At 52.7% G+C, this 21191-nt stretch overlaps 1 protein-coding gene across 2 annotated transcripts in view; it reads right to left on the minus strand.

The window, feature by feature from the left end:
* GABBR2 (gamma-aminobutyric acid type B receptor subunit 2) overlaps positions 1-20286 on the minus strand; it is a 353521-nt gene extending 333235 nt beyond the window's left edge. For both annotated transcript variants that reach the window (XM_065908009.1, XM_065908010.1), the window contains exon 1: positions 19956-20286. In XM_065908009.1, the coding sequence (XP_065764081.1) occupies positions 19956-20276 (321 nt within the window). In that variant the 5' untranslated portion in view covers positions 20277-20286. The remainder of the gene's footprint in view (positions 1-19955) is intronic.
* Between the last annotated feature and the right edge of the window lie 905 nt (positions 20287-21191).

Consider the following 21191-nt stretch of genomic DNA (forward strand, 5'->3'; position numbering starts at 1 on the left):
GCAGAAGGAGGACCTGCGGGTTGAGAGCAGAAAGCCTGCCAGGGACGAGGACGAAGAGCCTCATCCGGGCCACATGCCGACGTGGCTCTCACTCTCTCCGAAGGAGGAAAGATGCCCAAAGGCAGAAACTGCTGGGCAAGATCCTCTCCATAAAGAAGAGCAGGTTCCAGGTCCAGTTAACTTGCCATCTCACTGTGAGGCTTCAGCAAGTCAGGCCTCTTCTTCTCTTGGTGTCTGGCCCGTTGGAGCTTCTGGAACAGACACCATGGGCTGTGTGGCTTATACACCACAGAAACTTATCCTTCACAGTTCTAGAGGCTGGGAAGTCTAAGGTCAAGGCACCAGCAGATTCGGTGTCTTGTGAGAGTCCAATTCCGGTTTCACAGACGACCGTCTTGTGCTATAACATTACATGGCGGAAGAGGCAAATGAGTTCTCCTGGGTCTACGTTAAAAAAAGACACAAATCCTAATCACCTAATCACTTCCCAAAGGTTTCAGCTCCAAATACTACCACACTTGGAGTCAAGATTTCACATAATAACTGCAAGAGCAGCAGGAAGGGAGGGTAGGGGGATACAGACATTTAGTCCATAGCACTGGGCCTCAGCTTTCTCATCTGTAAGATGGGGATAGTGACAGGAAGGCAGACAATTGGACCACTTGATCTTTTGAAGTGCCTTTGAAAGCCAGAAACAAAGACCAGTGCTTAATGTTTACACACGTGGGCCTAGAACCACAGAGCGCATGTTCAGTCGCTCGGCCATGTCCGATTCTTTGTGACCCCATGGACTGTAGCCCACCAGACTCCTCTGTCCAGGGGATTCTCCAGGCAAGAATACTGGAGCGGGTTGACATGTCCTCCTCCAGGGGATCTTCCCAGCCCAGCAGTCGAATCCATGACTCCTGCACTGGCAGGAGGATTCTTTACCACTGAGCCACCTGGGAAGCCCCAGAACCACAGTGCCTGGGTTTAAATTAGTCAGTTACTATCCATGCCAATTTAGGCAGATAAGTAAGTTTCTCTGTGCCTCAGTTTTCTCATCTGAAAAATGTGAGCAATAAGAATGCTTATCTGCAAGGACCTTGATGAAAAGTAGACAATTTACTCCCATAAAGAACGGAAGCTAAGCCCATGGAATGTGTTTACTCCGACGATGCTGCGGTCCTGATGGGTTTCACCTGGGTAAGCTCATGCCTGCTCCCAGGGGACCCAGACAATAACCAGAATTCCTACATTTCCAGTGTCTGGAGGATCTTGTTGCGCTCTAGACAAGAAGAGCTGGACTGGAGAAAGCAAACAGCTTCAGCAAGCAGAGAGGCTGGTGTCCTCCTCCAAAATGTGCTATTACAGACGTCTCCTAGCCTGACTTTTCTCCAAAGGAGTCAGAATGGGAGGGGGCTGTGGCAATGTCATGCTCTAGGATGCTAACACTATTAGGTCAATTATCATGATTTATATCATATGAAGATCTGAAAGCTTTCAAGCCAGCTTCTTATACACATCCGAGCCACATAAGAAAATCTTTTCAGGATACATTTGTTTGTTCTGGGAGCCCTACATCTCTGACATTCTGACTTCTAACTCATACAGGATGAAAGAATCCAACTGCCCATTTTCTGCCCTAAAAAGTAAATTCTGACTTAAAAACAAGAATAGATAGCTCAGTCTTTACATCCACTGCCCTATTTCTTCCTTAAACCTAAATGAGACCTACTTTAGTTCCTATTATTTTCACAATACTCCTTTCTCTGTAGCTTTCATGATTTCCTTCTTCGTGCATCCAGGCAAATGACACTATAGGGCTCTCTCACAGAAATGCTTAACAATCCCAGATAGTCCCATCTTGACTTTTCTCAAGGGCTCTCCACTGCCATAATCTGATTTAAGCAAGGAAAAAAAAAAAAAATCACCCTGGGAGGGTAATTGAGAAGGGTACCCCACCTACTTTACAGATAAAGAAACCAAAGCTCAGAGAGTCCAGCCCTCATGAAAGACACGAGGTCAAGACTTGCAAGAGCCATACTTATGTTCTGAACACGACCCTCCTCCTCCCTCCAGTTCCCCCTAAGGCAGCACAACTCTCTTTCTCCAAACATCCAAAGGGAGTCATTTGGGTAAAAATCCAGTTGAGTCTTTATACATCAACTTCTTTATCAATGGTTTTGAGAAAACCACTCTATTGCTCTGTTCAGAGCCTCTTCTATCCACATGGGTTTCAGGAATGGCCTGTCGCTGCTCAGTGATGCGTGTTCTGAGGCAGGCGGGAAAAAGGCTGGAACCTACAGATCAAGCCATCCCGTTCCCCAGGTGGCCCTAGTGCTAAAGAAGCCGCCTGCCAATGCTGGAAACGTAGGCGACGTGGGTTCGACCCTTGGGTTGGGAAGATCCTGGGGAGCAGGGAACAACAGCCCACTCCAGTATTCTTGCCCGGAACATTCCACGGGCAGAGGAGCCTGGTGGGCGACAGTCTGTGGGTTCACAGAGAGTCAGACTCGACTGAGTGACTGAGCAACCCAAGAACTCCATCCTCTCAAGGCAATCTGCTCAATCACTAGACTCAAAACAACAGCCATCCCCCGCCACCAAGGAGACTTTCTGTCTCCAAACCCAGAGCCTGTCCTGTGAGGGGCAGGGGGCAGGGTGCTAATCCTTGCCCTGCATCCAACATCCAAACAAAGACAGGTCTCCAGGGCCATGTCAGAAAGGGAAACCTCTGCAGCCAGACCGGCTGCCCATCAGGCTGACAGACAGCCTTGGGAATGACAGTACCAGTCTTCTGCCCTCATATCACAGGGCCGGGCCTGCCAACCTGGCTTCTGGCTGCCGAAGTTCCCACAGTTATTTCGGCACGGATCCCTGCTACTCTCTGCTTCCCTTCATCAAGAAAGCCATTAAAAGAAACGTAAAGCCGATTGCATCTATTATGTCCACCTACAGACCCAACTTGGAGTAAGCTCTGAAGTCACTCTGGGGCCCTCTTCAGACCCTGAGTCATTTTTCGGTTGTTAAAATTAGAATGGGCCCATAGCAGACTTGCTCCTGAATCTAATCGGTGTCAAACATGGCTGGGTCCTGCTCCCATTCAACGTGCTCAGAGGGTACTTCCTCTCATCCCTGGCTTCCAGCCAGTCCATCAGGCAGGAACCCACATCCCAATTGTACAGAAGGAAGAACAGGTTCAGTGGGATAGGGGCTTGCCCAAAGACACGTCTCAGCAAGTAACGAAGCCAAGATTAACCAAATCTGCCCGATCTACCTTCTTTCCCCTGCACCCTCATCTTTGCGATGTCCCTGGAGATGACCTTGTCCAGCTCCCCGGTGACGTGGGGGGTGTGTCCTCCAGGGTCAGCCACAGAAAGCCTCTGTGCCAACAGCATGGACCAGACAGCAGGACCTTGCAGGAAGCCCTCGGTAAGCACTGATTGGCTTAAAACTGTCCTTCCAGACGCTGCAAACCCAAAGATGGCTGTTTTTCCAGCTCTTGGCTCTTTCTCCACGACGCCTTTTACAGTTAGTCACCTATGTGGCTGCCACACCTGAGTGGCTCAGCATTAACCCCTCAGAGCCCCACCTCTCTACCCTGGCCGGGGCAGTTCCCTCCTCCCACAGGGTTGTCCTCACATCTCCACCTCTGCAAGCCCAGCTCCAAAGTCACCCGCTCTGAGAAGCCCTCCCAGGCCGTACCCAGTGAGAATTCAACAGGCTTCCCTTCACGCTCCTATAGCCTCTGCTTGTGCCTCCGCAAGAGTGTATTCAAATCAGCCTCATATCTTTCGTTTTACTTGACAACAAGTTCATGGCCCTTACGATGTATTGTGGAGCGGTTGAAGTCTTCAGCCAATTTAGTTTTTACCGCCGTTCTTTGAAATAGGTGCTATTATTATCACCCATTGTACAGATGAGAACGCTGGGGCACAGGAGGTGGAGTGGCTTGACCAAAATTCACGCGGTTGGTAAGTGACAGCGAATGAGTCCCCCACTAGAGTAACCTGCTCACATGCGAGCCGCCCACACTGCCACATATATTCGAGTCATGTTCAGATGCCTACAGCCACGGGTGCATCATTCTTGTTCCTGAATGGAGCTCAACGTCCAACGCAAGGTCACCTCTCCCCCGTGATCAGCTGACACTGGCCTGCGTGTGGATTCTGGTCCAAACCTCCAGCCTCTCTGAGCGTCTGCCTCCCTGCTGTGGATGGCCACCTCTGGCAGTCCTTCCTGAGGCGCTTAGGAGGATGAAGTCGGAAGCACTTTATCATCCATGAAGCCAACAGCATCTGTAGACACAACTCTCTTAAAGGGACTCCAGGAACGCCCATGATGGATGGCTCCCTGGCATCTGACTTGATCCCCGTAAACCCAGAGGATAGGACAGAGCCACACAGCCCATCTGCCCAGGCCAACGTGTGCCCGGCAGCTGTGAGCAAGCATTTGGCAGTGGGCTTAGAGCCTGGCAGACTTCGCGAGTCTCTGCTTTTACCATCTCACCCTGGGCTCACCACTCTGAGCCTCAGTCTCCCCACCGATAAACGGGGCTAATGGAAGAACTCCTCTTACCAGGTTGTTACTAGATGATGCATTTGGAAGAAATAACAGACTCCAGCACTACACACAATCCATAGTTCTTGTTTAACTGTTGAAAATATCAACTAAATAAGGTCATTATCATAACAAAATAAGAAACCAAACCGCACTTCACACTAACCAGACTGGGGCAGAACTAAGGTAACACTTCTCTGAATGTTCAGAGTTGAGAGGGACGGGGCGGCTCAGGCATCCTGGGAGCGCCTTGCTCAGCCCACCCCGGCCCTACAGGTGGTTCGTGCTGACAGGTTGATGCGTCTTCCTCATCTGCACCCCTCCAGGTCACCCGGACCCCAAACCTGGGGCCAGGCCCAGCTGCCAGTCTCACCTTCATTCAGCTGCCACGCTGGCCACCGAGGCTTGTGATCTGCACTCAAACCAGGGCCCTGAGAGGGCCAAGCCTGGGCCAGGCTGACTGGAGCCAAGATGAAAACTGAGGGTTGCAGTCCTCAACACTGAGCACCTTCAGTTTATGTTGTATACGCAGGTCCCATCCCCAGGGCCTCCCCCGGGTATCTTAGAGGAGGAGGGATATTTCAGCATCAGTTCCCATCTCCCGGTCGCCTGCCCTCGACACCCCTGTGCCCGGGGCCCCCCCACTAAGAAACGCTCACCTCAGAGCTCCTCTTGCCCTTTCAGGCAGCATACCCTTCTCAACACTGTGTCAGCGCTCAGACCTGTCCTAGCAATTTCCAGCCCCAGAGAGAGGGGTCAGAGTCTCATTCCTCTCCCTCCCAGGGGCCACATTGTTCTTCAGACAGTGAAGCCACCGACCCCAGCAACCTTGAAGCTTCCGAACGTAAGGGAGGGGCTCCTAGAATCATCTGAATACAGAGCCAGACCAGAACAGGACCTTCTTCCAGCTACATCCACCTCCCTGGTTTCCCAAACTAGAAGCACCTGGCTTTATGCGTGTGCAGGAGCAAGTCGCCCAGGGGAACCAAACTAAAACCCACAGAAGCCCCTATCCTCAGGAGCCAGAATCCAAGGCAATTCTCAGAGGCCAGTTCTGCAACTTCCTGCCTGCTCCTCACACCAAAAGAGAAGTATGTCATATCCCCAGTGCATACCCCACCCTGTGGCGTCTGCCGAACACCCCCTGGGCACCAGATCCTATGCTTTTATTTAGTCTTCAAAACAACACTGATCATGTTATCAAACTTCCATGTTATACAACAGGGAAGGGAGGCCCCAAGCGAAGTGACCCCTAACAAGGCCGCCCGGCAGGGCTGTGAGCCAGACCGGGGCCTCTCGGGCTCGGAAGTCCAAGCTCCTTGTGCTGCACCTTGCCTTCTCTGGGGAGCGCATGAGACCCCCGGCAAAGGGCCTGGAGCATCGGAGGGGCTCGGGAAGGTCCTGTCGCTTTGTTTTGTCCACGGTGGAGCCACCAGGCTGGAACCAGGGCCACAGCCTGCTGAGGATCTAGAGTGGCCAAAACGAAGTCAATCAGACCATCTCAAGACCCACCGTCCACAGGAGTCCAGCAGGTAGGATGGGCTTAGCTGGGGATATCATAGCTGGGGGGCTTCTGGGGTCCCCAAATCTCTCAAACCGAACTCAACATCTCCACACTGCCTGGCCCAGAACTCTTGAGGTCTCAACAAAAGGCTTGCACATCTGTTGGCAAGAATCAAAGCTCTTTTTGGAGAAAACAAATAGTATTGGCTACCCACTCCAGTATTCTTGCCCGGAGAATTCCATGGACATAGTATCCCCACAGGCCTCAGTCCATGGGATCACAAAGAGTTGGAGAGAACTGAACGACTAACACTTTCACTTTCACCCCAACCTCCCACTCCTGGGCTGCATGAACTGGCCCAGTCTAGGAATTTCACATTTTGATCAGATATGCCAGGCTTTGTCCCAGTCCCCAAACCTAGCAGCCCCCCATGCCTTCCTGGCTGGATTGCAAATTGCTGCTTACAGCAGACAGCCCTAACCCCCACACCACCAAATTCCTGCCTGGGATCCTGTTCCACAGTTCACTTGCAGATGGCGTCAGATCTGACACCTGCCAACGAATGGCTGAATTCTGAAGATGCCTGACAGATGACAGGAAGACATGTTAATCACTTCTTGTTCTAGACACTTCTTTCTGTAAGACAGCCTGCAGAGGTCAGGAGACCTCAGCTCCCTGGCTAACTGCTTCCGCAGTGTTGTTATCTCACACTGTGCTCTCCTCACTTAATAGAGAGTTGAATGAATCACCTATGTGAACAACATCTCTGTGTCTTTGATAAAGATGTTATTGGAAATAGCCAACAGGCCTGGGAGAACAACCCAGAATTAATTACTCTTTGTGCTTAGTTTCAGACACATTTGATATCTGTAACTCTTTATGACTTTTTAAAGCCTTTTCACATTAACGTATTTCTCTCTCTCTCTCCCTTCCTCCCTCTTCAATGATCTCTGCAATAACTCCATGGACAACCAGGGTGGGCATTGTTATTATTCCCATTTTACAGATGATAAAACTAAGGCGTACAGAAGTTAAACAACCATTTCAAGGTCGCCCTAGTGAGAACCAGATATGGGTCACCCGTGGCAAGTACAGAGCCCTTTCCGCTGAATCACCTGGCCCTTGAGCTGAAAGATCTCTCTCTGGCACCTAGAGGGAAACACGTTCTCCTGACACGGTAACCCCAGAGTCCTGCTCCCTTGCCTGCAGCCCCAGTATGCGGGTGGAGCCATCCATTCCTCACAGATGCCTGATCGTGTCTTCTCCCTCTGCTTCCTTTAGAGGCTCGGTTGTGACTTTATCCAAAATGGTCATGCTGTATATTGTGTTTATGCCGCTCGTGCAAAAAGCATCTGCTAAGCGCTTACAACGAGCCAGGGGCCACGCTAAGCGCTCAGTGGCATGGGCAGTCGCTCACTCACAGACATGGCCGAGGGCCCGCAGGCTGGGTCCTGGGTGTGGGGGCACAGCAGATGCGATACAGACGACACACCTATCCTCACATGCTGGCCCAGCTCACGGCCACGCTTGGCCGTGGACAACAGCCAGCAGCGAGAACACACAGGTCTAAGGACTCCAGGGGTCGAGGGCTCACCCTGGGCCCAAGGAGATCCAGCCCCGAGCTCTCAGGGCACCTTAGCTCCTGCTGGAAGTGGACAGGGATTCGGGAACAGCCACTTCACACTTAGAGCCTCATTCAGCAAAGCTCGGACACAGACCTCACACACTACTTTGCTAGCCTCAAACACAGCCCTCCACTAAAATGAGAGCTGGTTTTTATGTGACTATACAGCATTTTACATTTTCATATGTGTTACAACAAAATGACAATAATAAAATTCAGCGGCTGCCTATCAGCGTGGCCCCCTGTGCTTAATGCTTTATAAGAACGTTCCACGACAGCCTTCAAAGTAACCCATCCTCATTTCACAGATGAGGTCACCGAGGTTCAAGGAGTGAGCAGCGCCAGCACACACACCCAGGTTTCTGACGCCATGTGTGAGGGTCTCTGCACAGTGCCCAGCTGTCCTCCCCACGTTCACACTGATGTGGGAAAACACACGGATGCCATTATAGACAACCGGATGGGGCCTCATAAATCCTGCGCTCATCCATTCATTCCGCAAATGCTTAATGAGCATCTACCACGTGCTCAATAAATGTTCGCACCAGAGGGCTTCCCGGGTGGCCCAGGCAGTAAAGAATCTGCCTGCAATGCAGGAGACCCAGGTTCGATCCCTGGGTGGGGAAGATCCCCTGGAGAAAGAAACGGCAACCCACTCCAGTACTCTTGCCTGCAGAATTCCGGACAGGGGAGCCTGGTGGGCTACAGTCCACGGGGTCGCACAGAGTCGGAGATGACTGAGCGACCGACACATGTACAGTCAAGCGCTGGAAGCCGCGTGGGGCACGACGGTGAGCCAAGCAGACCACGTTCCCAGTCCCCTGCCAGAATGCGGGAAGACCACCACGGATCGAATATTCCAGCAACTTAAAACCGCCTCTGTGAGAAGCACTCCAAAGGTTGGAGATCCTTGGAGAAACTGTAGTAGAGGTTTCTCCCAGGGAGGGAGGACAGAGGAAGCTCACGTGAGCTGGTATTTAAAAGATGAAGGAAGATGGTGGGAGCCCACTCCAGACGCTGGGGACAGCCTGCGAGAGGGGCCCGCGCACACTCTCTGAGCACGATCACCAGAGAAACCTGCCAGTGGCCCGTGTCTGGGCCCAGAGGGAGAGGGGAGAGTGCTCAGGAATGAAGCTAGGAGTGCGCGGGGCAGGCCGCAGGGCTCGCAAGGGCACAGGGAGAAGTTCCGCCCCCATTCCCAGAACAACGATGAGCCCCTGCAGGGTTTTAAGCAGGGCGGCCGCCTGACAGTGCGCTGGGTCATGGTCCCGACGGCCCTCCGTATCTGAGGACAGCCCCTGCACCATACGCCTCTGAGGCTGCATGGAAACCCCCGGGGGCCTCCCTTTGGGAGCATCACTGTTTTAGACTCACCTCCACACGCCCTGGAACCAGCACTGCGCCTGGCACCAAGGAGGTGCTTAGCAGGTATGAGCTACACATAAAGGAAGCATCACGGCGGCTCGCGACACGATCTGAGTCTAAAAGGAGACCCACACAGAGACACAAACACCGATGCCCCAGAGAAACACGCGGAGGTGAGAGGCTCGGCAGAGAGCGGGTCCCTGAGAGCCAGGTGTGTAGACACACATGCGTAAGGTGAGTGGAGAGCACAGCGCTGGCTGCGTGTGACGAGTGGGCGGACAGGGAAATGGGTGAGGATGAGGCTGAGTTAAAGGGAGAGGCAAGCGGCTGGGTGAAATTCATCAAAAAAAAAAGAGAGAAGCGGCAGCTACTGACAAAACGTGCCACTTGCTTTCATGGGAGGCATAGAGCTCCCATGTGAAGATGCTATTTCACTTTAGAGTTTAAGCAGCAGAGATCAAAGTCAGACCATCCGGACTGAAATCCCCAGCTCACCACGTGGTTGGTTGTGATGTTAAATAAGTCACTTAACCTCTCTAAGCCTCATCTGTAAAATGCAGACAGTAATAGCACCTACCCCATCAAATTGGGGTGAGAACTAAATAAGTACTTGACACAGGGCGGACACGCGCTGAGCACGGGATGAAGGTGAGTTACTGTTGTTGTTGTAGTCTCTTTCCTCACCTACTTTGCAAATCATGTTTTCTTTCCCTTTTTCTTTTTTAAATGACAATAAGATTAGAAGTTCTCTAAAGACTTCCCAATGTTTCTAGAATTCAGAGTCCAGCAAGGAGGGTCAGAAGGGTCAGTCGGGCCCTGAGAGGACACTCTGTGGAGTGATGGGTGAGCCAAAAGTCTATCAAAGTCAACACACTGGGTGGAAGTATTTGCATGGACTCTGATCATGTGCCCTGGAGTGGGCTTCCAGGCCCCCGGCTGCCAGTTAAATCCCTGAAACAATTCTGGGCATCCTCAGACAAGCTTCAGTGAACGGGTAGTTTCAGAAACAAAGTGATTTGGATAATCAATTTGGATATAGTGACTATTATTAGAATGGTTGTTGCTTTCAAAATCAGTTCCCTCTGAACAAAGTCAAGTGGATCATGGGCAGAGTGTGAAAATATCATTTTCTCTCTGCCACCTCCCGACCCTGCACCATGAGAACAACAATAATGCATCACTCCACAAAGTCCTTCTTTGGCTAGATTTTATCCGAATGGTGACTGATGATGTCCTTGCCAAATGGCAGGAGAAGGGGTCTGCTTCAGCCAGCAGCTGTGGAACATGGGCACTGATGAAGACAGATGAGTCCATTTACTCAGCACTTTGGATCTACCACTAATTTTCTAGATGACAATGACACTTTATCCTTCCAGCAACACAGACTGTTCAAAAAAGACTGAAAAAGTAGAAAGTTGGGTGAAAAGAACGCCCCAATCAGCCCCCAAAGATGTCACAACACTCATGCCCAGGAGTCAAGGAAAAATTCTCAAATCTTCAGACATCAGCTCATAACAAATTGACTTGTACTTTGCACATGATTCTTGTAAACTTGGCTATTTGATTTGTGGTTCAGAGCAAAACCAGATCAGAGAAATAGTCACCTCCAGACAGAGTTTACCCAGTTCCTGAATCAGCCCTGACCACAGAAGGATAAAGAGCAGAGACTTCCAGCCCAGGAGCAAGGCACCTGGAATATGTCTTGCTGTTGAGGGGACCCCAGAACACCTCTTTATTCATTATATTCAGACTTGCACTAGACTACCTGGCTCACCAAGCCTGATGACTTGGCTTCATTCCCACAGCATCTACTGGGACCAGAACTCAGCCCAGTCTCTGTGACCTGATAACTCCCCGGAGGTGGGAATTGGGTATCAGAACCTGATTCCTACAGCCGCCAACTGCCAGTTAGAGCATTGCTCCAGCAAACTAATCTCCTAAAACCGTGATACCTCTCAGATGCTGCAAAGGATTTCTTCCCCAGGCTTGATGCTGGAGGACCTTGGAGGATGGTGTGTGAGTTTGTCAGGGGAGGGGAGACTGGCACTGGCTCTGACATCAGCCCCCAATCAGCCCCCATCAGGCTCTGCACAATATCTTCTGTTGGAACATCCAACGAGTACCTTTTTCCCTCTGCACAACTGGGTCCCTCAAAGCACCGAAGAAGGAATAAAGAGCGAGCAGGAAGCTCACCCCACACGGCCTGGCATAAAAAGCACTTCCTCAATTTGTTAAAACTATACCCATTAATCCTCTTCGAATCAGAGAGCTGAGTTCCAAGCTTTTAGGTCTCTTTGCTTGTTCAATAAATATTTATTGAGCTCCTGCCCTGAGATACTGCCTAGAGGGGTGGGGGTGTGCACAAGGGAGCCAGGCACACCCAGTGCCCGCCCTCAGTGCTCACAGCGGAGCCGCGATCCTCAGTGCGGCGACTCAGAGAGAAGAGCAAAGACTTGCTAACTAACCGAGCACCGGCATTGAGGCCATCGCGGTCTCAGCAGCCAACCTAGCGCCAGAGCCCGGACCACTGACCCCAGCTGAACTCACACTCCTGTGGTCTCAGCCAGGCACACCTGCTGGCTCCTGGGAAGGTACAGAAACAAAGGCATCTCACCAGCCTCACTGCAAACTGTTACATAAGCAGAGAGGATAAGAATAAGCAAAAGGAGCAGATGAATGCGACGCTCACTGGGCAAATCATGCCATTTAATTTTCTCACCTTCCTAGAACCAAAATAAATAACCAAAAAAGTAAGCAAGAAGAAGCCACTGACATTTCATCCCCAAACAACATGGGGCATGACCAAACAGGTGCCTCAGGAAGGTGTATGCCTTCCCCATCCTCCTCCCCGACCCCTCCTGACCACGGTCAGGTCACCTGTGCGACCGCCAGTTGGGCTGGGGGACCCTCAAGGGCAGGATCCATGTCACATCCACCTCCGTACCCCAGAGCCTAGAAAAGGGCCTGGCAGAAAGTTCTCTCCATCACAACACGTAGCATTAGTATGATGGAGCAGAAACATGCGGAGCTGGGGCAGCCATCTAGGTGGGCCTCTCAGATCTCCTTTAAAGAGAGAATCTACAGGACAAGTGCCCTCAGCTAAGCCTCCAGCTCTAGCTTCAAGATCTGTTGCAGTGTTTAATTAAGACAAGGACACATTCTTCCCAGGGAGCGTGCAGCCAGTGACCAAGCTGGGCAGGGATTCTAGAGCCTGAGTTCTTTTGGTCTCCGATATGTGATCCCTCAGGCTTCCCTGAAGAATCTGGGTGCAATGCAGGAGGCCTAGCTCTGATCCCTGGGTCAGGAAGAGCCCCAGGAGAAGAGACTGGTCACTCCAGTATTCTTGCCTGGAGAATCCCATGGACAGAGGAGCCTGGCAGGCTACAGTCCACGGGGTCACAACGAGTCAGACATAACTGAGCATTACTTTCACTGATCCCTCTAACTGGCAGCCGTTGCTCTGGAGCACCCCAATGGGCTGGCCAAGACTTTCTGAGACTCTTCTCCCAGCCCCCCTTCCTTCCCCTTTACTTTCACAGGGGTCAGAACAGCACTGTGACCTGAGGGCTTCACTACCTCCTCTTTACCTTTCACGGGTATTACCCCTAAGATCTCTGGGACCTGAACTTCCATCTTGGCCTGTAACTCTTGATGGACCCCAAACGACAAGCGTCCATGACATCCACACGCTCATTTACATGACCCAGCCTCCTTTTAAGTTAGGTTGGTCAACAACTATTTCTGATCAATGAAATATGAGTAGAAACAATACATGCCACTTCCAAGTAAGGATGGCCAAAAATCTCGTGTGCCTTCCCCTGAGGATTTCTTCCTGCCCCCGTCTTCTTGAGGCCAAAAGATGGGAGAGTGACAACACAAGAGCAGCCTAGAGTCCTGTGTTCTCCCTTGGCGGAGGGCCTCCTAGGAGGTTCTGACCCAGATCACTGGATTTGGCTGAGCAGTATGTAAATTTGACTGTGTCAAGCAAAACAGATTTCAGGATTTGTTGATGTAGCACTGCCAAGTCCACCCCAACTAACAAAAGTTATACATCCTCTGTGTGTGTGTGTGTGTGTGTTAAGTTGCTTCAGTCATGTTCGACTCTTTGCGACCCTATGACCAGCCCACCAGGCTCCTCTGTCCATGGGATTCTCCAGGCGAGAATACTGGAGTGGGTTGCCATGCCCTTCTCCAAGGGATCGTCCTGACACAGGGATTGAACCTGCATCTCTTATGTCTCCTGCATTGGCAGGCGGGTTCTTTACCACTAGCGCCGCCTGGGAAACTCAACGAATTTATTTAACACTTCTATTTTCACCCCTGTCTTACACTTTCAGCTTGTTCATTTCCCTGTTGAGATCTTACATCTCTGCATAAAGAAGTTGATGATCTTCCTTAGAGGGGAGGCCAAACACATGAAGAAGAGCCCTTTAAAAATACAGGTAGCGAGCTAAAAGTCTCAGCGCAATATCTAGTTCTAAAGGTATATTATTTCATACACCTTCTCCTGGGTGCCTAGCTAGGTCTGGGAAATTGGTTGGGAGTAGGCATGGCATGACCAAGGGCATTTCCCTCACGCCAGGAAAGCTCGGGGGTCGGTGCTCGTGGGAACATGCAGGAGGCAGCTCAGCTTAATCCTGATACACGGGGTCTCCTAAGTCCGTTGGTGATAGGGAGGTGGAGCTTCTCTGAGGAAGTGATCCAGAGAAATCATTCATACCATGGGAAGCTAACTCAGAAGGCAGATCCTAATTTATTCACTTATAGTTCAGTTCAGCCAACATTCACTGATGCCCACTGCATGTAAAACCCGGGGGCGTCAGGCTGGCTCTGCCCTCACAGAGCTACAGTCCAGCAGGGGAGAAAGAGACAAATATGGAAGACATGCTGGGAGATACAGATGAATAAAGATCTCGCGCTCACATCCTCTTTCTCCAACACCCTTTTCAGCAACATGGCACGGGAAAGTGATTACAGAGAAACATGACTTTACATCATGTTTTGAGATTCCATATCCATTACGTTTATTCCTAATTCAGCTCTGCAGAGTCAACATCACCATATCCACTGGGTGCAGGAATAATAAGACTGGTGACAAAACTGGCATGAATATTTACTGAGCACTCATAGGACATCAAGCATTGAATTACTTTACCGAGATAGTCTTCTTTGATCCCCATATCCTATCAAGCAGTTAGTATATTAGCCCCATTTTACAGATGAAGAAATAGAGGCAAAGTGGCTTGTCTAAGGTCACCAGGCAGGTGCATGGTACCCAATGGGGATATAGACCCAGGTCTCCCGACATGATGAGATGCTCATCTGACAGTGCTTGGAGCTATGGGAGCTGAAGGGTCTGACTTTGCACCCAGCCTCATCCCCTCGTGGACTCTCTCTCCTTCCCCTGCAGTGCAAATGACTTCCGTTACTGTTTGGTCTGCCAGACACCCCCACTCTTAAGCTCCCCTCTGCCGCCTCTCCCACGCAGTCAGGCCTCAGAGCACCTCCATCGCCTCCCACTGCCTCTCCATCTCTGCTCAGGGCCCGGCATCTCCCCCTTCAGTCGCTACAACGGCTTCCTGGCTTCTCTGTCTCCTCCTTCTCCTGTCCACCTTCCCGCCTCTACATTCCTATCGTCCGTTATCTTGTCACATTCATGTTCAAAAATCTCCCACGGCTCCTCACCGTTCCAAAATGAAGGCCAACCTTCTTGACACGGCATTCAAGGCCCTCCACACCCACCACCAGACTGCCTTTCCTTCTACAAACCCTGCACTCGGGGGAAAACAGAGTAGGTCAGCGCTCCCCAAACACACCTCACACTCTGTGTCCTCCATCCTTTGATCTTGGCGATTGTTTCTGGGATCCAACCTCCATCTGCCTGAGCCCACACCTCTTTGGGACAACATTATATTCACCCTTGCAGACTCATCTTGACCTCCTCTCTCCCAGGAAATCTAGATGTGGTCTTCCTTTTCTCATAATGTTCCTGGCATCTACTGCTTCTTTCTTGAACTTAGCATTTCCCAAGTAGATATCTGTGATCAGATCCACCTGGCATCCACCCCACTTTAACAGCCTCTGATGTACTTTGAGGAATCACCTCTTCTCCACTCTGTATTCAATGTGGTTGGATGGGGCTGACCTCACCACCCTGTTCATGGAGGAACACCATGAAAGGCTGATGAATGTCCCAGACCCACCAAAATCATGTTATTGGTTCGAGGATGGACATTTGACCCAATTCAAGCCAATGAGAACTGAGCTTAGGATTTTTGCTGCAATAGTCAGGAAAGAAACGCTCTTCTTACTGGAGTTTCTAAACTGGGAGGATGTAAACTCGCAGCTGCTAGGGGCCATCTGTACAGCCAAATGGGGAGAGCCTGGCTGAGGGTGAAGCCAGACACAAAGGAAGTCAGAGCCAAGAGACAAAGAGGGAGACAACTTTTAAGATATTTCAGTTCTTGGATTCAGCCATACCTGGACACAGCTCACTCCAGGAGTTTTCAGCCGCATGAGCCAGTTAAAGCTGCGTTTCTGTCACCTGTAACAAGGTTCCCAAGCAGTACACCGACTAAGGGCCAGGTACCACGCCAGGCAGTGGGGTTTAACCACAGAGATGCGAGCCTGATCCTAGACCTCATTTTCTCTTTATTTCTAAAAACAGCTATATTGAGATATAACTCACATGCCATAACATTCATTCTTTTAAAGTGTGTAGTTCCATGGGTTTCAGCACAGTCACAGGAACGTGCGGACATCAGGACGGATTACTTCCTGTCTCGAGCTGAAAACGACGAACGTGCGCTTGTGTTCTGCCCTACCCACCAGCTCCTCTCCCGCACCCAGGACTGGGTCTGCCCCTGCTTTCTGCAACACCAATAAACGCAGCGGGTGCTCAGTAAATGCCTACTAAGCTGTACCCAGACCTCCGTGAAAAGCTTGGCCTCCATCCCACAGGTGTTTGGGTCCACTCTAAAGCACAAAGAATGAGACAACAGATATTTGGCAACCCCCTCAAGGAAAGGACATACTCACCAATCACTAGGTTTCCTAAGCTGGATCCCTGCGATGGGGCAGACTTTCCGAGAGGTGCACGCCTGGAGCGTGCTCCTTTGGCTTCCTGAACTTTTTCCAAGTTTATTACAGAATAATTTAAAATAGTAACAAGTGGGAAGACATACAAATCCAACAATAGGGGAATGACTTAAAACTTATGGGACACCCACAGGATAGGATAGAATAGAATAGTAAACAGCCACTAAAATTCATCTTTGCAAAGAGGATTTGAGGGCATGGAGACATAAGCATGCTATAACATTAAGTGAATGAAACAAAATATAAAAGGATGCATAGAGATCTCAAGTACACCAAATAGTAAACACCAGCAACTGGAAGGGAATAATGCTAATTATTAGATGCAATTATCTTTGCATAGGTGGATTATATGCAGTTTTCTCATGTTTCTCTACAATTTTTTTTCCAAAATGAATATTACTTTAAATAAATCAGGAAAGCCAATAATATCTGTAACTCAGCCCTTGGTTATTATTTAATTTTATTAATATAACTACCAAAGAATGAGAAACAACCACAGGAAGAATATTTCTGAGCCCGTAAAACTTTTATTTAAAAAAGACACTGTCCCTCGGAGTCTTTTAAACAAACATATAGGTAATCTAACCCACCATGTTTCCTTGTTAATCTTGACTGCCAAGAAGCTCAGAGCTAAAATTTAATTCACAAAAATGCAACAGTCGTCTTAGCCCAGGTTCTGGGTTCAGTAACACCCATTTACCTACGTGGTTTCTGCTGCTTCCTCTTCTCTGTATATTCCATTGCCTTGCTTGTCTTTCCATATATCCACATGTTCCTTGGAACACATGAAGAAGTACTTGCTGAAGTGACTGGAGGTACACCCAAGAAGAGAGGTCCTGCCTAGCAGATATTCTGCTGGGATGTTTCATTTTTACAAACACATGGCACTGAGTGGGGCTCTGAGTCCTTTATTGCTATTCTAATTACAGCAGAGGGGCCACTGAATAAGAGCGTGTGGGAGGCTCCTGTATGGAGACAGGCTGGTCCCAGTGATCAGATTAAGCCATGTCTTGCTAATCTCCATCTCCGAAGGCTGTGTGGACAGCAGTTCATCCCGGCTGCCCAGTTTCTGGTCATTGACTGAAAGCAAACGACAGCGAAGCTGCCACAACATGCCCACCACGTCCATCCTGCGTTCACGTACACAGACATCAGGTGACAGTGCCAACAAGTGCCTAGACAGTACATTCAATCCCTAACGACGTCCTATCTGAATCAAACAGGGTCCACACGCTCCAAGACGAGCCCCAAACACCCTTCAGGTTTTATTGCAATTACCCAGCCCGATCCTTTACTTTGGCTTTAGAAAGAAAGCCCCTCTACTCGATAAAGATGGGCCACTTGAAAAAATTAAGTATTCTATCACCTGGGTGTTTTCCCAACTGTGGCACCTCATGGCAGGAGATACCATATTTATCTGATTCTAAGCCAAGATTCTTTTTTTCTGGTGATAACTTCACTGACTCTTCATGAGATGAGGAAAAACAAGCAAACTTAGCATTTTAGTTGTGACCATTTTACCACATCTAAAGTTGCAATGTCTTCCTTGTGAATCTACGGCAGAGGAAAGGGGAAGCAGGAAGGAAAGGAAGGCAGGAAACACTTATTTAGTGCCTTCAGCATGCCAGGCAGAGGGCTGGCCGCCGTGCTGTCCGCTCAAGGCGTCTTCCCTTCCAGCCAGTTATCTCCCTTAAGCGTCAGAATACCATCCTGCGGGGTACATATAATAGTCCCAGTTTTTCAGAAGTGGAAATCTAGGCTTAGAGAGATTAAATCCCTCGCTCAAGGTCACCCACGGGGAAGATACGAGGTTTCTGACCAGACTCAGGTCAGAGCCACCCCGAAGCCGGTGCCCTGAACCCCTTCAAACGGCTAGAAACGCCTCTGCTCGCGTGAGGCTAAGATTGCCCTCTGCCCTCCTTCCCTCGAGCTCAAGTGCCTTCTGACTGCCTCATCCTCTTGACTTTAGGCCCCCTCTCACTCAGAAAGTCATCAAGACACACTTGAAAAATAAAATATAAAAGCATCAACCCACATCCTGAAATTGAGCATCCTTCCCTTTGCTGCCACTAACAAGCTAATATGAAATCTCTTTCAGGGAAGCTTTCTGAATGGAATAAATTGGTGAAAACATTATGCAGCTGACAATATTTGGTGATGATGCAAACAGGGCTGCCCTATCCACAAACGGTTTTGCCTCCAAAGAACCTGCTCTCCTGTGTCCTTTTCAAAAAAACAAAAAAAAAGATGGAGCAACAGAGAAACAGTACCCAGAAGACATGGCTCGGTATAACTGCACTGCCCTCTCTGCTTATGTGTGTCGGACAAGTACCCCCAGAGAACTTGAAATGTTCTGGAGAAGACAGGAATGTCATTCAGAGATGATTCCACAGGGGCTGGCTCTGCACAGCTCCCCAGGTTACATCCTCCCAGGGCAAAGGAGGCCTCTCCGCTTGCACCTCCGTGCCCCGCCACCCACTGCCACCCGCTCCTTCGCCTTTATTTACATCGCAGAGAAGACCGGTTCATCAGTGAAGGGGGGAGGCGGGAAATAAGACGCAATCCAGATTTCTGCTTTTTCCGGGGACCCAAAAGCGGGGGGGAGGGGGTCACACAGAGAAGGAAGTGGAGCCTAGGGTGCCCGATCAGCGTGGCACGGCGACGCTCCCCTCGCCTTCTGCACCAGGGCTCGAGCAGAAGTGCCCAGGGAGCCCCAGGAAGCCGGGTCAATTAAGCCCGTTGCCTTGGCCGGGCTTGGCGCGGTGCAAGAGGCGCCAACCGAGCCTTCTGCACAGGAAGCCACTGCCCCCTTCAGGCCGCGTCTCAGCCGCTGTGGCCGGAGCGGAGGGGCTCCCTCGGTCTGGAAGAACTCGCAAACCCGACCTCACGCAGCCAGCGACTCCGCCTCTGGGCCCCTCGGCGCACCCCAGCTCTCGGGCGGAGGCGATGAGCGCTGTTGCCACAGCTGGAACGCAAGCTGAGGGTGTAACGAGGGGGCTTGGGACGGAAATCTCTGGGCTCTTCTGCTCCCCTCAGAGAGAGAGGCCGGGAAGGCAAGCCGACTGCTTGCGCTCCAAGTCCGCGCCCCGGGAAACTGCGCCGGCAGCCGCCCGGCCGCCAGCAGCGGCGCGGCCGCACACCCTCGCGCGTCCGGGGCGAGACCTGCTCGGGCCACTTGAGCAACTAACCGGCAGGGGTCTCAGGAAGCCGCTCGGCCTCAGGCACCTCAGGCAGCAAGCAGCGCTGCGGAGCCGGCGGCCCCACACCGGCCGGACCGGTGCGGGTTCCGAGCTGCTGGCGCGCACCAGGCGCCCAGCCCCGATGCGCGCTCCAGCCCCTGGGTGCCCGAGTCCTCCGGACCTCAAAAGCTCAATTAGGCTTTTCTGAGGCCCGCGAGCAGGCCCGTGGCCTCTCCAGCCCCTGATGGCCCAGTTTATAGTCAATGCGCCCGTTCTTCCCACCTAGCACTCCACAGCCCCACCGGCGGGACTTGGGCAGGGGTGACCACTGCAGGCCTTTCAGGAGGTTCAGTTACCACCTTCTCCACTTTCTCTGGGCAAAGGAGACCCTAATTTTCTACCCCACATCCCACAAGCATACACACATACACAACCCCAGAGGGGAAAGATGCTCAGCAAATCTGGGCACCAGGTTTGCCAGCCGAGCCCGGCGGGACCCGGAGGGTAAGCCCTGAGCCCCAGCCTGCGGTGCCCTCGGCAGGCTCAGCGAGGGCTCTGCCCAAGGGCCGAAGCTTGCGTCTGCCCAACACGCCCTGCCCCACTGCCCCCGCAGCCCCGACGGCGCGGGCGGCCGGACGCTCACCTCGGTGTCGTAGAGTCGCAGGTCGAGGAAGTAGGGGCGCAGGAGCGACTCGTTGCGGATCTGCTCGATGGCCAGCTCCACCGCGGGGAGCACGCCGCGCCCGATACTGCCCTTGGCCACCTCCTTGGTGAGCGGCATGAGGCCCATGATGGAGAGCGGCGGGCTGCTGGGCGGCGGCCGGGGGGCACCCCGCGCCCAGCCCCAGGCCCCGGGCGCGAGCGGCAGCAGCAGCGGCAGCAGCAGGAGCAGCAGCAGGCGCGCGGGCGGCGGTGGCGGCGGCGGCGGCGGCCCGGGCTGCCCGGAGCTAGGCGGGGAAGCCATGCCGCGCCGCGGGCTGCGGGCGCCGGCTCACTCGGCCCGCATGGCCTGGCCCGGCCCGCCGCCCCGCGCCGAGATCTCCCCGCGGCGCCCGCGCAATGGCGCCGATCCCCGCTCCGGCTCGGGCTCAGGCTCCGGCTAGGCACAGAACGGCCGCGGCGGCAGCGACAGCGGCAGCGGCGGCGCCCGTGACGGATCAATCACGCCGGGAAGGGGTGGGAGCGAGCAGAGTGCGGGAGGCGGGGAGCCAGCGAGCAAACGCGAAGAGGGGGGCCGGCGTCTCCGCGCGCGCCTCTCCGGCGCGGCCGCCCCGAACCCGGCCGCCTCCGCCCGCCCCCGTGCGCGCTCTGAGCTGCTCTCCCGCCGCGAGCCGTTCGGCAGCAGCCCCTGGAGCCCGGCCGGGGGAGGGCGAGCGGCAGGAAACGCGGGAGGCGAAGGCGAGGCTGCTCCGCGGCGGCTCGGGCCGCCTCCGGGGACGGGGACGGGCCGTGCGCGCCGGGGGAGGGGAGGCGCTGGCGCTGCGGCGGCCGCGGGGAAGGCCGCCCTCCCAGCACACGCACACCCGCGCCCCCGGCCCTCCGCCGCGCGGGCTGCCCCGCGACCGCCTGGACCTGCGCTCCGGGGGCCAGCGGCTGAAGGAACGGGGACGGCGTGCTGGCACACGCCGCGGCCACGGTCGCCTCGCCGAGCGCTTGCTGTAGCACCTGCACGGTGACGTGGGACCGCCTCTCGGAGGTCTGGCTGGGAAGGTCTGGTCTGCGAGCGCGCCACGGAGGCGTCCTAGAGGCACCTGCAGCCTGCACTCCCCTGCTCTACCGTGGTACCTGGGGGGCCGTGACTGAGCCCGAAGCGGCGGCTAAAAACGCCGCCGGCGGTTGAACGCCCTTTGGTGCTGAGGTTCTGGCCTTTAAGGTGTGG

This window comes from Muntiacus reevesi, chromosome 17 (assembly GCF_963930625.1).
Source record: "Muntiacus reevesi chromosome 17, mMunRee1.1, whole genome shotgun sequence".
Taxonomy (NCBI): Eukaryota; Metazoa; Chordata; class Mammalia; order Artiodactyla; family Cervidae; genus Muntiacus; species Muntiacus reevesi.